General features: G+C 40.6%; 1 protein-coding gene across 1 annotated transcript; it reads right to left on the bottom strand.

Moving 5' to 3' along the window:
- Positions 1-105: 105 nt before the first annotated feature.
- Positions 106-13225, bottom strand: def8 (differentially expressed in FDCP 8 homolog). The gene is made up of 12 exons (XM_035160431.2): positions 13050-13225; positions 11892-12014; positions 8816-8910; positions 8561-8710; positions 6622-6763; positions 4995-5159; positions 4531-4658; positions 3364-3477; positions 2951-3031; positions 2439-2579; positions 2153-2262; positions 106-1722 (listed from the first exon to the last, which is right to left on the bottom strand). Exons 2-12 carry the CDS (start codon positions 11998-12000, stop codon positions 1629-1631), a joined length of 1329 nt encoding a protein of 442 aa, XP_035016322.1. The 5' UTR covers positions 12001-12014; positions 13050-13225; the 3' UTR covers positions 106-1628.
- Positions 13226-16607: the final 3382 nt, after the last annotated feature.

Raw genomic sequence — 16607 nt, 5'->3', positions numbered from 1 at the left:
TTATAAATTCAAAATTGTTTAGTTTTACACCCCCGTACCATTGGGCCCAAAATTCATATTCGATCCAATACGTGAAAATGTGAATCTTTGACAAACCGCTGCAGACTTGGTATACTTCCTTTTATTCATGCTCGACTCCACAACAGGGCATGGCTTTAACCGACACTATGTACATCTGAAAAAATACAGTACATCATGCTGAAGATATCACAGCCACGACTCATTATTTTTAAAACAAATACATGAGGTCAACATTTACACGTTATTACCAGAGGTGTCGCTGTAACCTCTGGGTCATCTCTTTGACAAAATGTGCTATAGATACGTTGAGACTGAGAGCTACGTATTATCATGAGGTTAACAGCTGTATGTTACCTGACAATCTTAGGCCCACTATGTTCATGAGTGTTCACATCTATTCACGACACTGACGCTGCACTGAACTGAAGCAGAGAAAACACAGATCAAACTGGCTGACATGACTTCACAGTTCTGAATATAAGGAAAAGAATTTTAAACTCCCATGTTTCTTTTCTTTATCGGTTAAACTTACAATGAAATGTACTGGTAATGCATGCTTTGATTATACGCAATCATTTTTAATTATGGTTTTAAAGAGTGTAGATACAACTTTATCGTCAAACGATTATTATTTTTTCCAGTATCATGGATGGCTAATTGAAAGAATTAACTGACTCAGAGGAGGGCTGTGTTGTGTGGTAATGTACAAACAGGATGCTACAAAGAAATATTGTTTTTAGGGCCTGGGAATATTTGTAAGACCTCATGAAATGTTTCTCAGAACAACAGATTATGACGCTGAAAGGAAATCAGGCACGTAACACAGACGGAGGACGAGTACAGAGTGTTTTGGGGTCAGTGCTTGTGAAATAAACAGTTGGAGGTGAAGGAAGATTATGTTAAATGAAGTTAAACAGAAGTTACAGCGATGTTATGATTAAAGATTTAATCACTTTCCATTTGTAAACAAAGTGGATTTTTTGTTATGCAATACTAACTTACATGACCAAATAAACTTATATAAATTCACAGCTTAGCCTTTCTAACATGTTTGCAAGATTTAGATTATTAAAATAAAAACATAGCTGGAAACTGAAAGGTGTGTTTTTGGTTAATATCATTTTCTCTTTGGAGGCTGAACTTACTGTTACTGTTAAAATTCACAACTGTTGTACATAACAACCTTCAAGTTTAGCATTCAGCAAAGTTGGCAGTATAGAGTATAATGCAGTTGAGGCTTTTAAGGATTGATAAACAGCTTCTGCATGTACAATCACCCACTTCCATGTATCTTTTTACTGTAGGGCATTTATATTGTGCATTTATACAAGCAGACACACTAATGTGACTACCTCACTTCGCACCTACAGTGTTCAGTCGACCAATTACAACAGGAATCAAAAGATTTGCTAAAAATATATATATATTAATTTCCAGATGGGTTTCTGTACCCTGCTTCATGATGTAGTGCACCGGAAAACACTACAGTTTGAACATGTGCACAAATCAAAGGGCGAAAAGCTTCAATCAGTCTTTCTTGACGGGGGTAGAACACAACATGAGGCAAAGTGCAACATCCAGTAACATCGGGTGGTCCCTCTCCAGAGCTACGTGTCTTTCACATCTGACTCGTCGTCCTGCTTCCTTTCAGTCATTCGGGCACATCGCGGACAAGTTGTGGAGTTGTCATAGTAACAATCTCTAAAGAGACAGAACAAACACCAACAATTCGATTGCATTCTATCATAAGAGAACAGCAGATCCTGGATGTTTGAGGGAAATACAATCTGGAAATAATTGTTACATTATCTATACATAATCTAGATATCACATTAATGTATCTATCTGGGTAATGGCTTTTTAAATGATGGTTCAGTGTTGAGGAAATTGTACCATGCTGCTACCAGTTGTGTGGGATGAGCTTGTTTTCTTATTTCTCTGGATGCATGACCAGTCGTGCATTTTCACATACAGCCCCTCCGGGACTTCAGTGCATATCGAAAAGCAGCTCAGGTTAACTGGTAATCTTTGACTAGTTTATACCAGTGGCTTGAGGTGTTTGGGGTTACTAGTAGCTACACACATTCTCTTTAAACTCAACACTCTGATAAGTGGCTGGTTGGTGACTAACCTGTGGAAGACAGCTGAGCAGTCGTGGCAGACTGAGGTATGACTGTCGAAAGGGAACAGGATGTCTCCCTCCTTACACAGCTCGCACACAAATCCTTTGGCTTGACACCACTACACGTACACACAAGTACACAGCACACACATACACACAAACAAAAGAGAACAGAAAGTCAGATTTCTCTGAGGACCACGGGATCTCTACAACCTAATAAGGTGTTATACTTTCTCACAAAGAGAAATCAGCAGTACCATCACATTTGTCCTTTGTGTTTAATGTATGAGCTCACCTCACAATCTAGTTTTATGTGTTTAGCAAATGTAGTATGGATCTCTGTGAGAGAACAGCTGAGTCGGCCACTGGAAATGTCGATCAAATCCTGTAGTGAGTACATGTCGTTGTTCTCCACAAAGTGCTGCCGATCATGTAGCTGGAGAACACACACACACAGTGAAAAACCGCTTCATAAAAATATGCAGACAACCTTGCAGACACAAAAACAGATATGAAACTATCTCATGAGGTCATACTGCAGCAGCCAACATCCAAGATTAACAATTTGTTTCAACATTTCAAATATTCTGAAATCGGAACAGCCAGGTTTATCTGTATAAACTGACGAGTGTCACTGCAAGTTTAACAACAGCAACCTTTCTTAATTCAGTTCCCCACTTCCACCACACTGTGGTGCTGCTGTTGCATGTTACTTATGGGGTACATATACCACTGTCCTGTAGATGACATTGTAAGAGCACAGATCATTTTAATTGTGGTAAATAGATGCTGTAAATCGTTGCCGACCTGTAGCAGTAGCCGAGCCTCCATCGCCTCTTTGCAGGTAATAAAATAAGGTTTCATCAGCAGAATATCTTGACGAAGTTTCTGTGAAGGAAATAAAACACATCCGTCTCACTTAATGCACAGAGCTAGTTGATTTCCTCTTCCAGTGCTCCTGCTGGCAGTACTTGATTCAACAGTTGTTTGATTTTCATCATAACATCATCTGATTGTGTTAGAATGGGTGGCATGACAAAACAACAACAACAGTAACTATGGTGAAGGAGTCAATATTTAAAGGCTAAAACTGAGAAAGCAACCGTCAAATACAACTAGAACTGTGCAATTGGTTTCATTCAGCTTGAGAACACTTTTACTTCCAACTTTTTCTTGCTGGGTTTTTACCAACAAGCCTCCAAACAATTGAAGCTACGCACCCTGATCTCCACCAGTTCCTCCACAAAGTTGAACAGCAGAGGGTTGATTTCTTTCAGCTTTAGCACAGGTCGTGAGATCATCAGGGCCAGGTAGCGCATCGAGGAGCGACAAACCTGAAAAAGGAGACACACCTTCAGACAGCGGACTGGCTGAATATGCCCACGTCAACAAGATAATGGATCTTTCATACCGACAAGGTGACGTAGGTGAAACCTGAATTAGCGGACAGTCGATGTGCCTCATCTGACCCAGAATCGCAACCCTCCTGCCGAACTAGAAAGTAGGTCAGATGCTGACTGGCTTTCATAAACAGGCATTTCTATTACTCTAGTATTGATGTTTAAACAACATTAAGCTGACTCCCTCTTGAGTAAATCTTGTATGACTTGACAAAGCTCCCCGAAAGACACAGAAAACATGATATCACCGGCTGTTTAGTCCTTCTCGTGACCATTAAATTGACATTGACAAGTGAAATTGATGGAGTGGACCCCTGAAGTTTGTTTTATACTGTAATACAATTCAGTGTAATTCTGTTACTGTGTTATAAAGCAGAGGACTACAATTTGAGACTGTTTCAGCAGTTACAGTTAGTGTTAACAGAGACCCTTTTCAGACCAGTGCCAAGTTCAGGACTGAACACACCCAAATGCGTCCCAAATCCGATCAGTCAGACCACATTTTGAGGTGGTCTAGGACACGTGGCCACATTCTTTTCACAGTCTGAAAGCAAATGTGTCCTGGGCCACATATGAAGGACCACCTACTCAGCTGATGTCCTCTGACCTGCTACAGTTCAAATGTATTTTTATGAATCTCAGTTTCCATATATAGATTTGTTTGTAGCCACCACCACAATATCAACAACAACTCATCATGATTGATATTTTTCTTAAATTGGTCAAATCTGTCTTCATAGCTGTGCGCATTCATTCATTGAGCCTTGGGGTTGATTTTCCAATCAGGGAACCGTCAGACCAACAAGCGCCGAATGATGATATTTGCACGTAAGCATGTGTGTGCATGTGTGTGCATGTGTGTGCATGTGTGTGCATGTGTGTGCATGTGTGTGCATGCGCAGTGGATGTTAGCTTAAAAACAAGTGCCATTAGTTGGTATATAAATGAGGAAGAGATGTTTTTACATGTTTTCTGCGGTTCTTGTACCTTGCGTGGTTCAAACTCCCAGTTGTGGATGACACGAGCTGGGACAATGGCCGTGTCATTCCAGTGGCATGTGCTGCAGTAATATTGGCCAGTGTAGTCACACTGTCTGGCCTCAGTTGGCACGCCCCCTACAAGATAAATATGGTACAGTACATAACAATTTGCAGAAACTGGATCAATTGTATCCAAAGCCCGATCAGGCAGCTGACGATAAATAAATCAAGCTTATGACTCTCAGAAATAGAAATGCTACTTCATTAAAGATACAGAATTCACTAAACAAAGAACACAAGACTCCAATCAGCAAAAGTACGGTGGTTTTGAAACCATTTCTCTAGAGTGGAAACCAGGCAAAACGCCTGCAGTGCAAATACCAACATTTTACAGTGAATGACTGAAATAAATCATATTTTCTGATGAATCCATATCTGAGATTTATGGCAGCAACAGATCTTCATACTCACTCAGTGAAATAGGCGTGCGACATTCTGCACACCGGTAGTCTTGGCGGTCAAGTCCTATCTCAGGGCAGATGCTGAGCTCGTACTCCGACTGGTGGCTGACCTTTGACCTCACGCAGGGCTTAGTGATCAGGTTCATACACTTACTATGGCAACGGTAGTAGCAACCTGGGAGGAAATGGATAATTACATGCCGGTGTGACAATTTATTATACGATAATTGGACAAAGTAACATCATGTGAGTGTGACACAGGATTGGTTGTTTGGTTTGGTTGGCTGATAAAAAAAACAGCCGATATGAGCCTCTCACAGACGTTAATGCATGCGCAGAATGACCCGCTCCATGTACCCATACCCGCCCCCACTCACTCGCTCAGAGCGACACACGCAGTGAGACCAGAGCTCGTTCACGTGAAGCAGCCGGTCAGTGACTTTTAGAAGAACAGTGGAAGTGATCAGCGCCGCTGCGTCATGATCAGAGCAGAAGCTGACTAGTTATCAGGACCTGATCAGTACATGAAGTAAGTGTTTGTTTGATTCGCTCCAGAGTTTATGAGGCTGCATTTAAACATCATGAAAAATGACAACATTGTGTGCTCAGTACAACATGAGACGTGACGGTCACAGTCAAGACTCAGTGTTAAAATGAGAGGAGCGACACGCACACATGATCCGACACCATCGGTTCATAACCACACACATGACCGTACGTTTGTCACCTAAATCATCCCAATAAAAAATGAACTATGAACGTGAACTAGTTCATTTTCATCTGCATAAACTGAACTTGGAACTGGTTCTTTTTAAGTGTGAACTGGCTCAACAGTTTCTACAGATGGGCTCAGATTCAGATTTCATATTGACATTTAATTGTGTAAAGGTTTGGTTGTTTGTTTGATTTAAAAAAGAAAAGAAAAAACTTTTATTCAACCATCATATATTTTCATTAAAAAAAAAAAGAGCAAAGGCTAATATGCCCCAATTGTTTAGGATAAAGGTTCTTTGAGTTTGATAAAAAAAAAAAAATTCTAAGTAACATCATACTATGTTTTCTCAGGGGCATAGCAAAGAGACAGCCAAATTTAATTATGGTGTGGTATGTTTTAGTTCAATCTTAATAGCTATCATTTGGACTAACAAATGTTAAATGTATATATCCGCCTTCTGTCATTTATCTTTCCGTTCCCACAACAATATACAGAGAAAAGGGGGACTTTCCGGACATTTAGAAATGGTGATTAATCGTGATTAATCACAGTTACCCTGTGATTTGTGATTAATCTGATAAAAATTCCGTGATTAACCCACAGTTACCCTGTGATTAATCTGATTAAAAATTGTAATCGTTTGACAACCTAATATATATATATATATATATATATATATATATATATATATATATATATATATATATATATATAGACCAATATGTCAGAATCAGATTTCTTTTTGCTCTCTAATATAAATATCGTCCCTCAACAATCCAGATCGGTCGGGCTCTAGCTTTTACATCTCATATGAAAAACCTTGGTTTAGAGCAAGCAACCATTTTTAATGATTTAAGAGTTTAGCACAACATTTACCTTCACAGTGCTGTATCAGACTCATACATTGGATGGAGTGTCTCACCTGTGCATGTATACCAAGTCTGGATAAGGCCCCAGATGATGGCGCTACACTTGTCACACGTCTGTTTCACGCTTTTGCTCTTTTCCTTGGAGAAGCGATGCTCCAGCAGGATTCTAAGATTAGGCTCGTCCTCCTCAGGGTCCTGTCGAGGGACAAAGTACAAACACAAAGTGGAGTCGCAGTTTTAGAATTGTCAAAGACATGCTCTATACGCATACAATATCTGCACAATACCAATTTGTGCACAATGAAACACTGACACCATCTCCTAGACATAGTAAAATCTTCATATTGTACCATAGGTGTTGATATGGGATTTTTTTCCTACATATCTATGTATGCATTTTCATTTCCCATTTGTTCCTCTGCCTTAAGTGCCAAAGACAAACGTTCTGATCAACTGAATCAGCTGCATTGTTATATAACACAAAGTGCTCTGGGAGAAATGCATTTTGTTCACAGCACTGTATATGACGTTCAGCGAATTCACGACATGCTTATAAATTACACAGCATCAGTAGAACACAAGAGGATATGGACACTAAGGAAAAATAAATACTTTTTGCTAATACACAAAGGGCCTGATCTACTAAAGGTTTGTGTGAGTAAAAACGTGTGCAAACTTGATTTCTACCGCAAAAAAACATGCAAGCTGATCTACTAACGGTGCACACTGAGGATTGCTTGCAGAATAACACGCGCTGTCCATTTAGTACGGTTGCCTTAATGAACATACAATATCAGGCTCAATATATATATATATATAATATATGTTGAAAAAAATATATATATAATGCACATGCAATTTACCACTCTTTATTTGGGATCTTAGTCGATCAGGCCCATAGTTAGGTGAGGTCATTCGACAGGTGCAGCCAAATTTATGACAAAGTGCTTCGCTGTTACTGGGACATGCTTGGAGAATTTTGATTGGTTTACAGCAATCAGTCTGACACATTGCCAAGATGCTGCCGAGACACTTTTATCAGTGATGAGAGGTCATGTAAATTGTTGGGCCGCAAAAACACCAGGCCTGGGCCTAGCTCCAAAATAAAACAAATGTCTTTATTATTACTTCCTGTAATTCGAAGAAAATCTTGAGGAGCAGTAACTGTGCTCTCGGAAACATGTTTATCAACTCATCTGTCGTCAAGAATGTCTGCAATGTTTGCTCTCAAGTCTCTGATACAGGGCAATGGCTTAGCGGCCTAAATGTGATACACTACCCAGCCTGTTCAGGGCAGGAATGTTTGTTCCACCACGCCATTTTGTGTATATGGTATGAGCACAAAATGGGGGTGCATTGCTGTTCCGCCTTTATGTCAGCAGCAGACGTACACTGTTACTCATCACACCTCTGATTCTGGGATGCCAGCATGCCATGGAAAGTCAGGGGCGGCAATATGCTGCATTGTTTGGTCCAGTGAAAGCAAAGCTGACATAGCGACGGGTCTTTACGTTAACATGGCGGGATCTCTGTATAGAAGTAGCGACTTAAAGCTCAGGAAAAGCATTACGCGAAATGTGTTGTTGAACATACAGTAATCACCTCATTGTATTAACAGCACAGCAGGATTTCCAATGATCTTCCTGTTTAACTCTCTGACAATGATCACCACTTCAAACATTGTGTGTGTACAGAAATAAGTTAATTAAGATAATGGCACTCAGTAGAGCTCATCCCACCACCAAGGCCCAACAGTCCCCTTAGATTAAATCAACCTGCACCAAATTCCACATGCTCATAGATATCAGTTATCTTAATGTGCCTGACTTCTTTCATCTAGATCATTCCCTGAGAAGATGGGGAAAATGTTGGAAGATGCTCTATCTCGCAATGTAAAAGAAAGTGAAAAAAAAATCTTCTTCTTAAGTTTCACTCCAACTTGGCCAGCACCAGCTATTACAAACATCATGTTATCCACTTCTCAGTTCCAACCTTAAGCTCCTGCAGCTTTAGACGCAGGTGTATAAGTTTCACCACGGTGTCCTTCTGTCTCTCCGAGTGTTCTGGCAGCTCCAAGATCAGCTTCTTACACTCCTCTATGGCCATTTGCAGCTGTTCAATGTCTGACGGCACAAAAGAACCCTGGAAGGAAGGAAGGAAGGAAGGACGTTTTACAATGGAAATTTAATTTACTGTGATTAAGTTGTTAAAAGTTGAGGTGAATTGCGGAAACAATGTTTTACTCACCACAGGCCTCGAGAAGTGATCCTCAGCTAGACCGAGGTCCATGGTCCGGTCTGAGCTGTGGGTTCTGCTCCCAGAGAACAGCTCAGGTCTGGCTTCTAAAAAAAACAAGGGCAATGTGGCATAAAGAGCTGCACACGCACACACACACACACACACACACTATGGTGTCTTAAGTCTCCTTAGTCACACATGCTGATTTTACACTGACCGACAGTCACTGTGTGATTGTGGTCTCTGATCTGACTGTGGCCATTCAACACTCAACACTCAACACAAGTCAGAGAGGGACAACTGCAGGAATCATGGGTAATTGTCTCATAAGTTCTGGTAATGTATAACCAAGACAGCTGACAAGACCGACTTAAACAGTGTGATTAGAGCTGCGGCTCAACCAGGCTGGATGAACTTTGAAATTCTGACTGTTGTGCTAGTATCACATCAGCTTGTTGTTACATAATCATTGTGCGCCGCTAAATTAAATAATAACAATACAAACCATTATCCGACATGTATACATGGACAACTGCTGCTGCTACTGTTTTTGTAAATACAAGTCTTTCACTTGTTTTACCATACAGATGTGTGCACAGATGTTTGTGTGCTGTATAATTTGATGTAGCAAAGTCCTGACAAATGTGAAGTGATTCTGATCCTTTTTAGTAACACAACTTTAACAATAGGCCCAACTTTGAGGATAATACAATGAGTGAAATAACATTTATTGATTATTCACTCAAATCTGCTAGATCAAAGGTTGTATGACACAGAGCTACACTAGCATTCTTTTGGAGACATGTTTCTGTCCACCTGACACACAAGAATCCAATATACAGAGAGTCACATACTTTGTAAATCTGCCTTGATGGTTTCAGTATCAATGCTTTCATTATTGAGTGCAGCTATAATGAGACAACGGTGGGACACTGAACTATGTCCGTCCTTGGAGGTGCTGAGAAATGTCTGTATTTCTACTTCTCATAAGAAGTGTGGGATATGTCTGGTCACAGCAAATACAGTCACAATCCGACAAACCTGTTATAAAAACTACTATAAAACAATGTGCTGTTGCTGTTAAATCTGTGTAAGAGGTGTGTTAATACAATATTGAGATTTTCAAGGCTGTCATATGGAGTGTAGTACAGAAATATATCAGAATACAAGCACTCGTATTTAACTGTTCCCTTGCACTGTATAGCGGGTGATGCTTTTGTTTCCTTTTGTTTTAAAACACTATGTTCTTTTTGGCAACAATAGACACCATGAACATATATGTATATAAATCAAGCAAAATTGTACTAATGAGTTAAAACACGACAGAGGAACTTAACCCTTGAAGAAACATACAAGCCTTTCAAATTGCATCTTTTAAATTATGCATTTAAACCATGCTATATTTTTTAACTTGCGCTGCATCTTACAGACAAATTCTATAATTACCTGCATACAGCTCTGAAGAGAAGGGAATTCAGCTGCTCAGTGTCAGACAGACATGCAAATAAGGCTGTGAAATCAACTCAGCTATAACATAGTGTGCCTGGGCCGGTCAAAGTAATCGAAATGAAACAGAAAAGTTGCATAATTCCTTAATTCTAAAATACAGGAAGTGTTCGTGTGGTACTGCTTTCCCCAATGCTTTTCATTTCCTCTGGTGCAGCCCAAGTATTTCCTACTTCCTTTTCTATGAGATTAGAGTTACTCAGAACAGCCCAGTGTTCTTTATGTTTTAGTATTTATTTGAGACCCTTAATATTTAGTCAAAGTCAGTTTCACAAGGGGGATAGTTCACCAAAGATGAAAATTCACTCATTATCTACTCACCACTATGCCGATGGGGGGGGGGTGGTGAAGTGTTTGAGTCCACAATACTCTTGAGGAGTTTCGGGAGTAAACAGTGTTTAGCCCAGGCGACCTCTTCTTCAGACGTAATAAAACAACAGAAAGAACAAGCCTCGACATTCATATTCGACTCGAAACAAGGTCTTTACACCGTGTTTTAAACCTAAATGTCCAAGTACCTGAAGTGGCGGAGCTAGCGGACGAAGCCACAGGATGTTTTTTACGAGGGTCCGTGAACGCACCTCATAGGAAGATATCAGAGGGCCTTTAGGCTCGTTTTGAGTCGAATATGAATGTTGGGGCTTGTGGACACTTGGATGACACCACAGGAGCAGTATGGAGGCATGTTGTGTTTTTTCTGTTGTTTTATCATGTCTGCAGAAGCGTGCACCATTGACTTCAATTGTGTTGCATTCAGCTGTAACGCTGTTTATCCCTGATGTGGAAAGTGTTTTGTGGACTCCGTAGTAAGTGAGCCACCGTAACACCATAACCGATCGATCAATACAACATTTTATCCTAATGTTCCCAAAAGCAAACACAAGGACAGCTGTGTATTTTACACTGTTCAGGACAGACCTCAGACAGGGGACTTTTGTTATTTTTAGACTAAAATCCTAAATCAATTGGTCTCTTTTCACAAACTGGCCATCTTTTCAGAGCAGAGAAAAACATGTGATGGCTTGATCTCTGCCAAGTGGACTAACCACACTTTCTTTCAACAAAACGTTAGAATGCATCACATTAGAGTTGATTAGTGCTCATTCCTCATCCTCACAGTTTGATTGGCTGCACATAAAAACAGCAGTTCCCCTTTTTTTGCTTTCTCTGATACTTTAGTAACTAGAATGGAGGCAAAACAGAGTTGTGCTTTGCTTGAGTGCTAGTTCATGTATTTTGGCAAATAAAAAGGGAAATACAACATATAAGCTCCAGTTGATTCATGAGGTTTTCGTGAACACAAGAGATGATAAACAAACCCATTGGTGCAGGAAAAAGCAATACAACTTACTGACAGCAATGTTTTTCAGTGTAGCGCTGTTAATGCAGGATATGCCACCAAAAGTGTGCATTGAATTAGATCTAATAAATGACTCGACTACATTTACACCTCTTGGCTCATTGAATTACATTACAGGTGTGAAGGACAGCTCAGAGTGAGGTCAGACTCTACACTTGAGATACCTGAAATGAGAGAAATTCTCATGATTTGCCTTTGAGGAACCAGGGCCAACCTTACCATGCTGCGGGGGTGTCTTGCCTCCTTGGGGACCATCTTCTTCCTCTCCCCGATCAAATGGATTGAGGCGGGCTTGGCGAAAAATTGCGAGTTTCTCGTCATACTCCATTTCTTCGGCTACATCTTGGGAAGACAAAACACATGACAGTCACAATGAGTGGTTGGTTGATCTCTGCTCACACATGACCATCATTTATGCAAGATTTAACTGAAAAAAACTGAACGGATTTCCACAAAACTTGTTGGAAGGATGCGTGAAAGAACTTTGTTGCAGATCCAGGAATTGTTTGTCATTAACATTGCAAGATAGGGTGTTTATCAACATTTTCACTGTTTCCCCAGGGAATAATTCATGGATCTCAGGAACACATTTAGGGGACTGATATTGAATTTGAGGGGACTGTTGGACTTTAGGCAGAGGTTGGTGCTCTCAGTTAGTGAGTGCCATTCTAGTTGTGCAGTGTATTCCCATTCCTGGAGCTGCTAAAGGTCAATAAAAAACCCCAAAGAAAACCACACAGGTCAGAAAGTAAAAGGTACAAATTACACGTTGCATTCAAATCTTAAAAACAAAATCAAGTCCCACAAATCAACATCCAAAGGGCTGGGAAGAAACGTGATTTCAAATGATTCTAATGTTTAGAGGATGCTTGTTGATTAAAATGGCATTAAACTACATTACTCATATTAAAATAGCTGCTCTTTTAAGATGGAGAAAAAACTGCACTTTTGCTAAGCAGGCTGCAAATCTGCCAACAGGAAGTCATTTCAGAACAATCATCAAGATGGACTTGATACAGTATGAATTCAATATTTGTCATCAACATCTTTGCTCAGCACACGGAGTCAATCAAGGAAACACGTTATAAACACAGGCTGGAGCCTCATTTCCCTCAGTGGCAAACCTGCCAGCTTTGTCTTTAACCGTCTCCCTAAAGTCTGTGATAACCTTCATTGTGTTTCCTGCATCACTGCTGCACATTCAGCATTGGCAATCAAATGAATGACAGCTGTGGCACCGACATAAAACATCACTGCACAGATGTCAACAGCAGGCTAACGCTAGCTAGTTAACTCCCCTCGCAGACAACCCGGGTGCTGTGTTGTTTGGATGCTAACGGTAGCTAGCCCGAGTGCTCGGTGCGGCTGGAGGCTTACCACGCAGTTGACCTCACCGATCATGAGGGCAGAGGTCCTGGTGAGATGTGTGAGATGTCAACTCTTGCGGTTTGTACGCGCAGTCCCTCCGTGTTGTTTGTCTCCTTCATCAGCGACATCACAAGGCTAACAAGTCAAAACATCCACATCCGCTCAGCATTGTCAAAATAAAACCCTTCACGCGACAACCAAGCAGTAGCATCGTGACTAATGCGAGGAAGTGAAGGGATTGTGAAGAATGGTTTTAAATTTATTGAGAAACACAAACACGATGGATCTGTCGCTTTCTTGTAATGTAAACAACAGGTTTAGGTGGACGTGATGCTGTATGCTTTTATTTTTGAAAATACTTACTTGACACCCTGTCGTTTTCCTTTTATAACGCTTAAATTTAGATTTAAATAGCTTGATTAGGTTTAGGCCACAAGCGTCTTAAATAGAGTCTAACAATTAAGTTAATAATTGGTAAGTTTGATTTGTCTTTTGGGAAAATATCACATGTTTTGTGAACTGTCATTGTTAAGCCTAGAAGGACTGACTAAAAAGTAAAAGAACAAATATAAAAAGTAATTAAAGGGATAGTTCACCCAAAAATTAACTATCCCTTTAATCTGACTGGATTACTGACTAATTTTCCAAAACTTGAAATCAACAATTTAAAGAAAGTCACAAAGCATGTCCCAGCCAGGTCCATCTCTTGTTGTTTGTACCATAAACAAGTTGTCATGTGTGTATTTGGTTGTGTTGTGTGTATTGAAGTTGCAGGGCGTGTGTTGTTAGATTTATTAAGATATTTTGTTCGTCATAGCTGCCGGCATCATGGGTTGTTAGTCTTTCTTGAAATTTCCCACAAAGGATTACTTACTCTCACGGATGACGTGATTGTTGGGGGTCAAAGGTCAGAGCTCGAGGTCATTGTAGCCTGACAAAAGTTGTTTGTGCTTTGAATGTGACAAGAACAGCTCTGGGAATCCCTTTAAATTTTGTATTACCGTTCACTGGGAATCAAAGATGGTCAAAGATCAAAGTCACTGTGGCCTCACAACACATTTTTGACCCAGCAGTCATGTCTCTCTTAGTTATGGAAGTGGAAGACCAGGACGCAGCCAGGTAGCACAACCCCCCTGGGAAGAACGCCTTCATCTGAATAACTCCAGACCTTAGGAACTAGTAATGACCCTGGGCTGTCCCTACTGACCCATATGCAAGAGGGGTGCACAAACAGCAACACAGATCCCTTGCCTTCTTAGCAGAAGTGAGCGCAAATCAAAATGCAGTATTAATAAACACGAGTCATACAAGCCCGCCTGTGAGGAGCAGGAACAAGATGACTAGCAGGTCTCACTCTGTGGATCTCTCGTAGGACTAAAGGATGGCTCCATGACCAGAAGCAGCTCCAACCATCATGGCCACACTTAATCAGTGTCGTGGTGTTGGGACCTGGTATTTGTGAACTACAGTTCGGCCTACATGTGTAGGCCAAATCCCGAGCACATGTTCTTTGTTCTGGAGACAAACCAGAGCCTCCAGAACTCAGTCTCCCAGGGTGCTTGAAACGTCACACAGAGGTGTGAAAACCAACCGGAGACACAAGTTTCAACCACTATTGGTCACTCTGGGCCCCATGACCCATGAGGTCACCAGGCCAATATAATCCCAGTTCTCCCCACCCTTCTTCCTCTTTCTACGCAACCCTTCGAGAGGAGAAGTGTGGCCTCTCCAGCTCACATCTCTTTCTGCTCAACTTCAATGGAGGAGAGGTGCAGCTTTCCACTCACAGAGCGAGGGAAACCTCCTCCAAATCCAAGCTCTACCAACCTTCAAGCAGGCCTGACTGGAGCAGACTGCTAAAACCTTCCAAAAGGCAGCGACACAAGGTCCTGCCTAACAACTCAACACAAGAGTTGCATCGCACAGCAGAACCACAACCAGCAAGACGACTTCACTGGACTTAAAACAGCACAGCAACCTTTTTTTCCCTTTCCATGGACGAGTAACACAACTGGGCTTAATAATTATACTAGGCTAAGCAAAGACTGTTTATTCGATTCCGTGTGATGTTTATAAGTTTGATTCGTGTTGCTGTGATATTTTGCTTACAAGTTATTTGAAAGTTAATGTTAGTCACCGCTACATGTCGTAAACATACTAGGGGGGGTGGTTTATTGCCCTCATAGGGGCCAGCCGCCATTTTGAAAGCACTCACTCACACAGACACACAGACACACACACGCATACTCACATACACATATATATAGTAAGTACGTCTTTAGTAATTTGTGTTTTTATACTTTATTATCTTCATAATAAATGTTTTTCTTTCACAAATGTTGTTTTAATGAATGTTGCATAAGTGTGAATTTTGCCAACCTCGACACTGTCAAGAACTCTATATCTTTCAACTTTGCTAACTATCTATATGGTAATTTGGGTTATAGCTATTAATTTAATTGTTTATCAGAGTTCCAAATTTGTAGTTAGTACTTTTATGAGACTTAATCAATAAATTGGCTATCTTTTCCCTTCCTTTGAAGGGTGGTGCCCTGAGGTAACTTTAATCAATTAAAGTTATTATTTAATATTAATATTTGTAATATTAATATTCAATATATTATTTTGATAACCAAATTTATTGAATGCCGAAAGGCACACCATTTAATGGTATCACGTTTAATGCATTATTGCACAACAGTGGTTAGCAGCCGTTCAGGGAGAATCACAGAATTCAAACTGCATTCTGCCTGCTTGTGAACGCCAAAGGCCGGCTTAACTGTTACCGGAATTAAGACCCACATCTTGTCACCTCCAGTGACATGCTCTTCTCTTCCTTAAATCGGCAACCCCTTAACATCCTGTCCACTCCTACATTGAGGGGCCCTTGAACATGTTGGTCCGTCAATGGTCGATATATCAGGTTGTGTGTGCTACGCTATAAACAAAACCCCATAGCTCTAAATACCAACAGAAAGAATTTCATGAGCTGAGTTACGAACTGCAGCCGAAGACCAGGGAATCAATTTCTCCACGTTTACCAAACAAAAATCCCTGCACTCAGGGGAGAGATAAAAGGTCCCTGCGTTCTCATGAATGAAGAGATCTTTTGTTCAGTGATGTTTTCTGTCACAAAATGTTGTGTTTGACTGAAACATGTGACCCACTTCAGACAGTGAGAAACAGAATGATCACTTTGTGTCGCAGTTTCCCTCAATAATAATAATAATAATAATAAAGCACAACTTGCCTTATTATCTTATATTCAATTTTTTGCCGATTGAACCCTTTCACCTAAATCTCACTGAACACTGAACCTTTAAACTTCAATCATTCATCTATCCATTCATTATCTATAACATTTAGGGTCGTAGGCGTGGGGTGTGTTGGGGGTATACACTGAACAGGTCGCCAGCATATCCCAGGTCCAACATATAGACAAACTAACTCAACCACTGACTAACATCCCCATGTTCATGTAATGGCCTGTCTTTTCCTCCACCACTGTGTTAAACATATCCAGTTTGCATTCAAAAACAAGGTTGTTCTATTCAGTCGATACACTCG

This window comes from Hippoglossus stenolepis, chromosome 1 (assembly GCF_022539355.2).
Source record: "Hippoglossus stenolepis isolate QCI-W04-F060 chromosome 1, HSTE1.2, whole genome shotgun sequence".
Classification (NCBI taxonomy): domain Eukaryota; kingdom Metazoa; phylum Chordata; class Actinopteri; order Pleuronectiformes; family Pleuronectidae; genus Hippoglossus; species Hippoglossus stenolepis.
This window is presented reverse-complemented; position numbering and strand designations above follow the sequence as displayed.

Bases quoted from the DNA above. Each gene is read 5' to 3' on its own strand.
- def8 (XM_035160431.2), bottom strand. From the start codon at position 12,000: ATGGAGTATGACGAGAAACTCGCAATTTTTCGCCAAGCCCGCCTCAAT. The intron at 3,478-4,530 runs GTACAAGAACCG...CTCCTTTTTCAG, and splicing joins GGGAGTTTGAACCACGCAAG to GTTTGTCGCTCCTCGATGCG. The intron at 2,580-2,950 runs GTCGGCAACGAT...TGTGTTCTCCAG, and splicing joins AGGCTCGGCTACTGCTACAG to CTACATGATCGGCAGCACTT.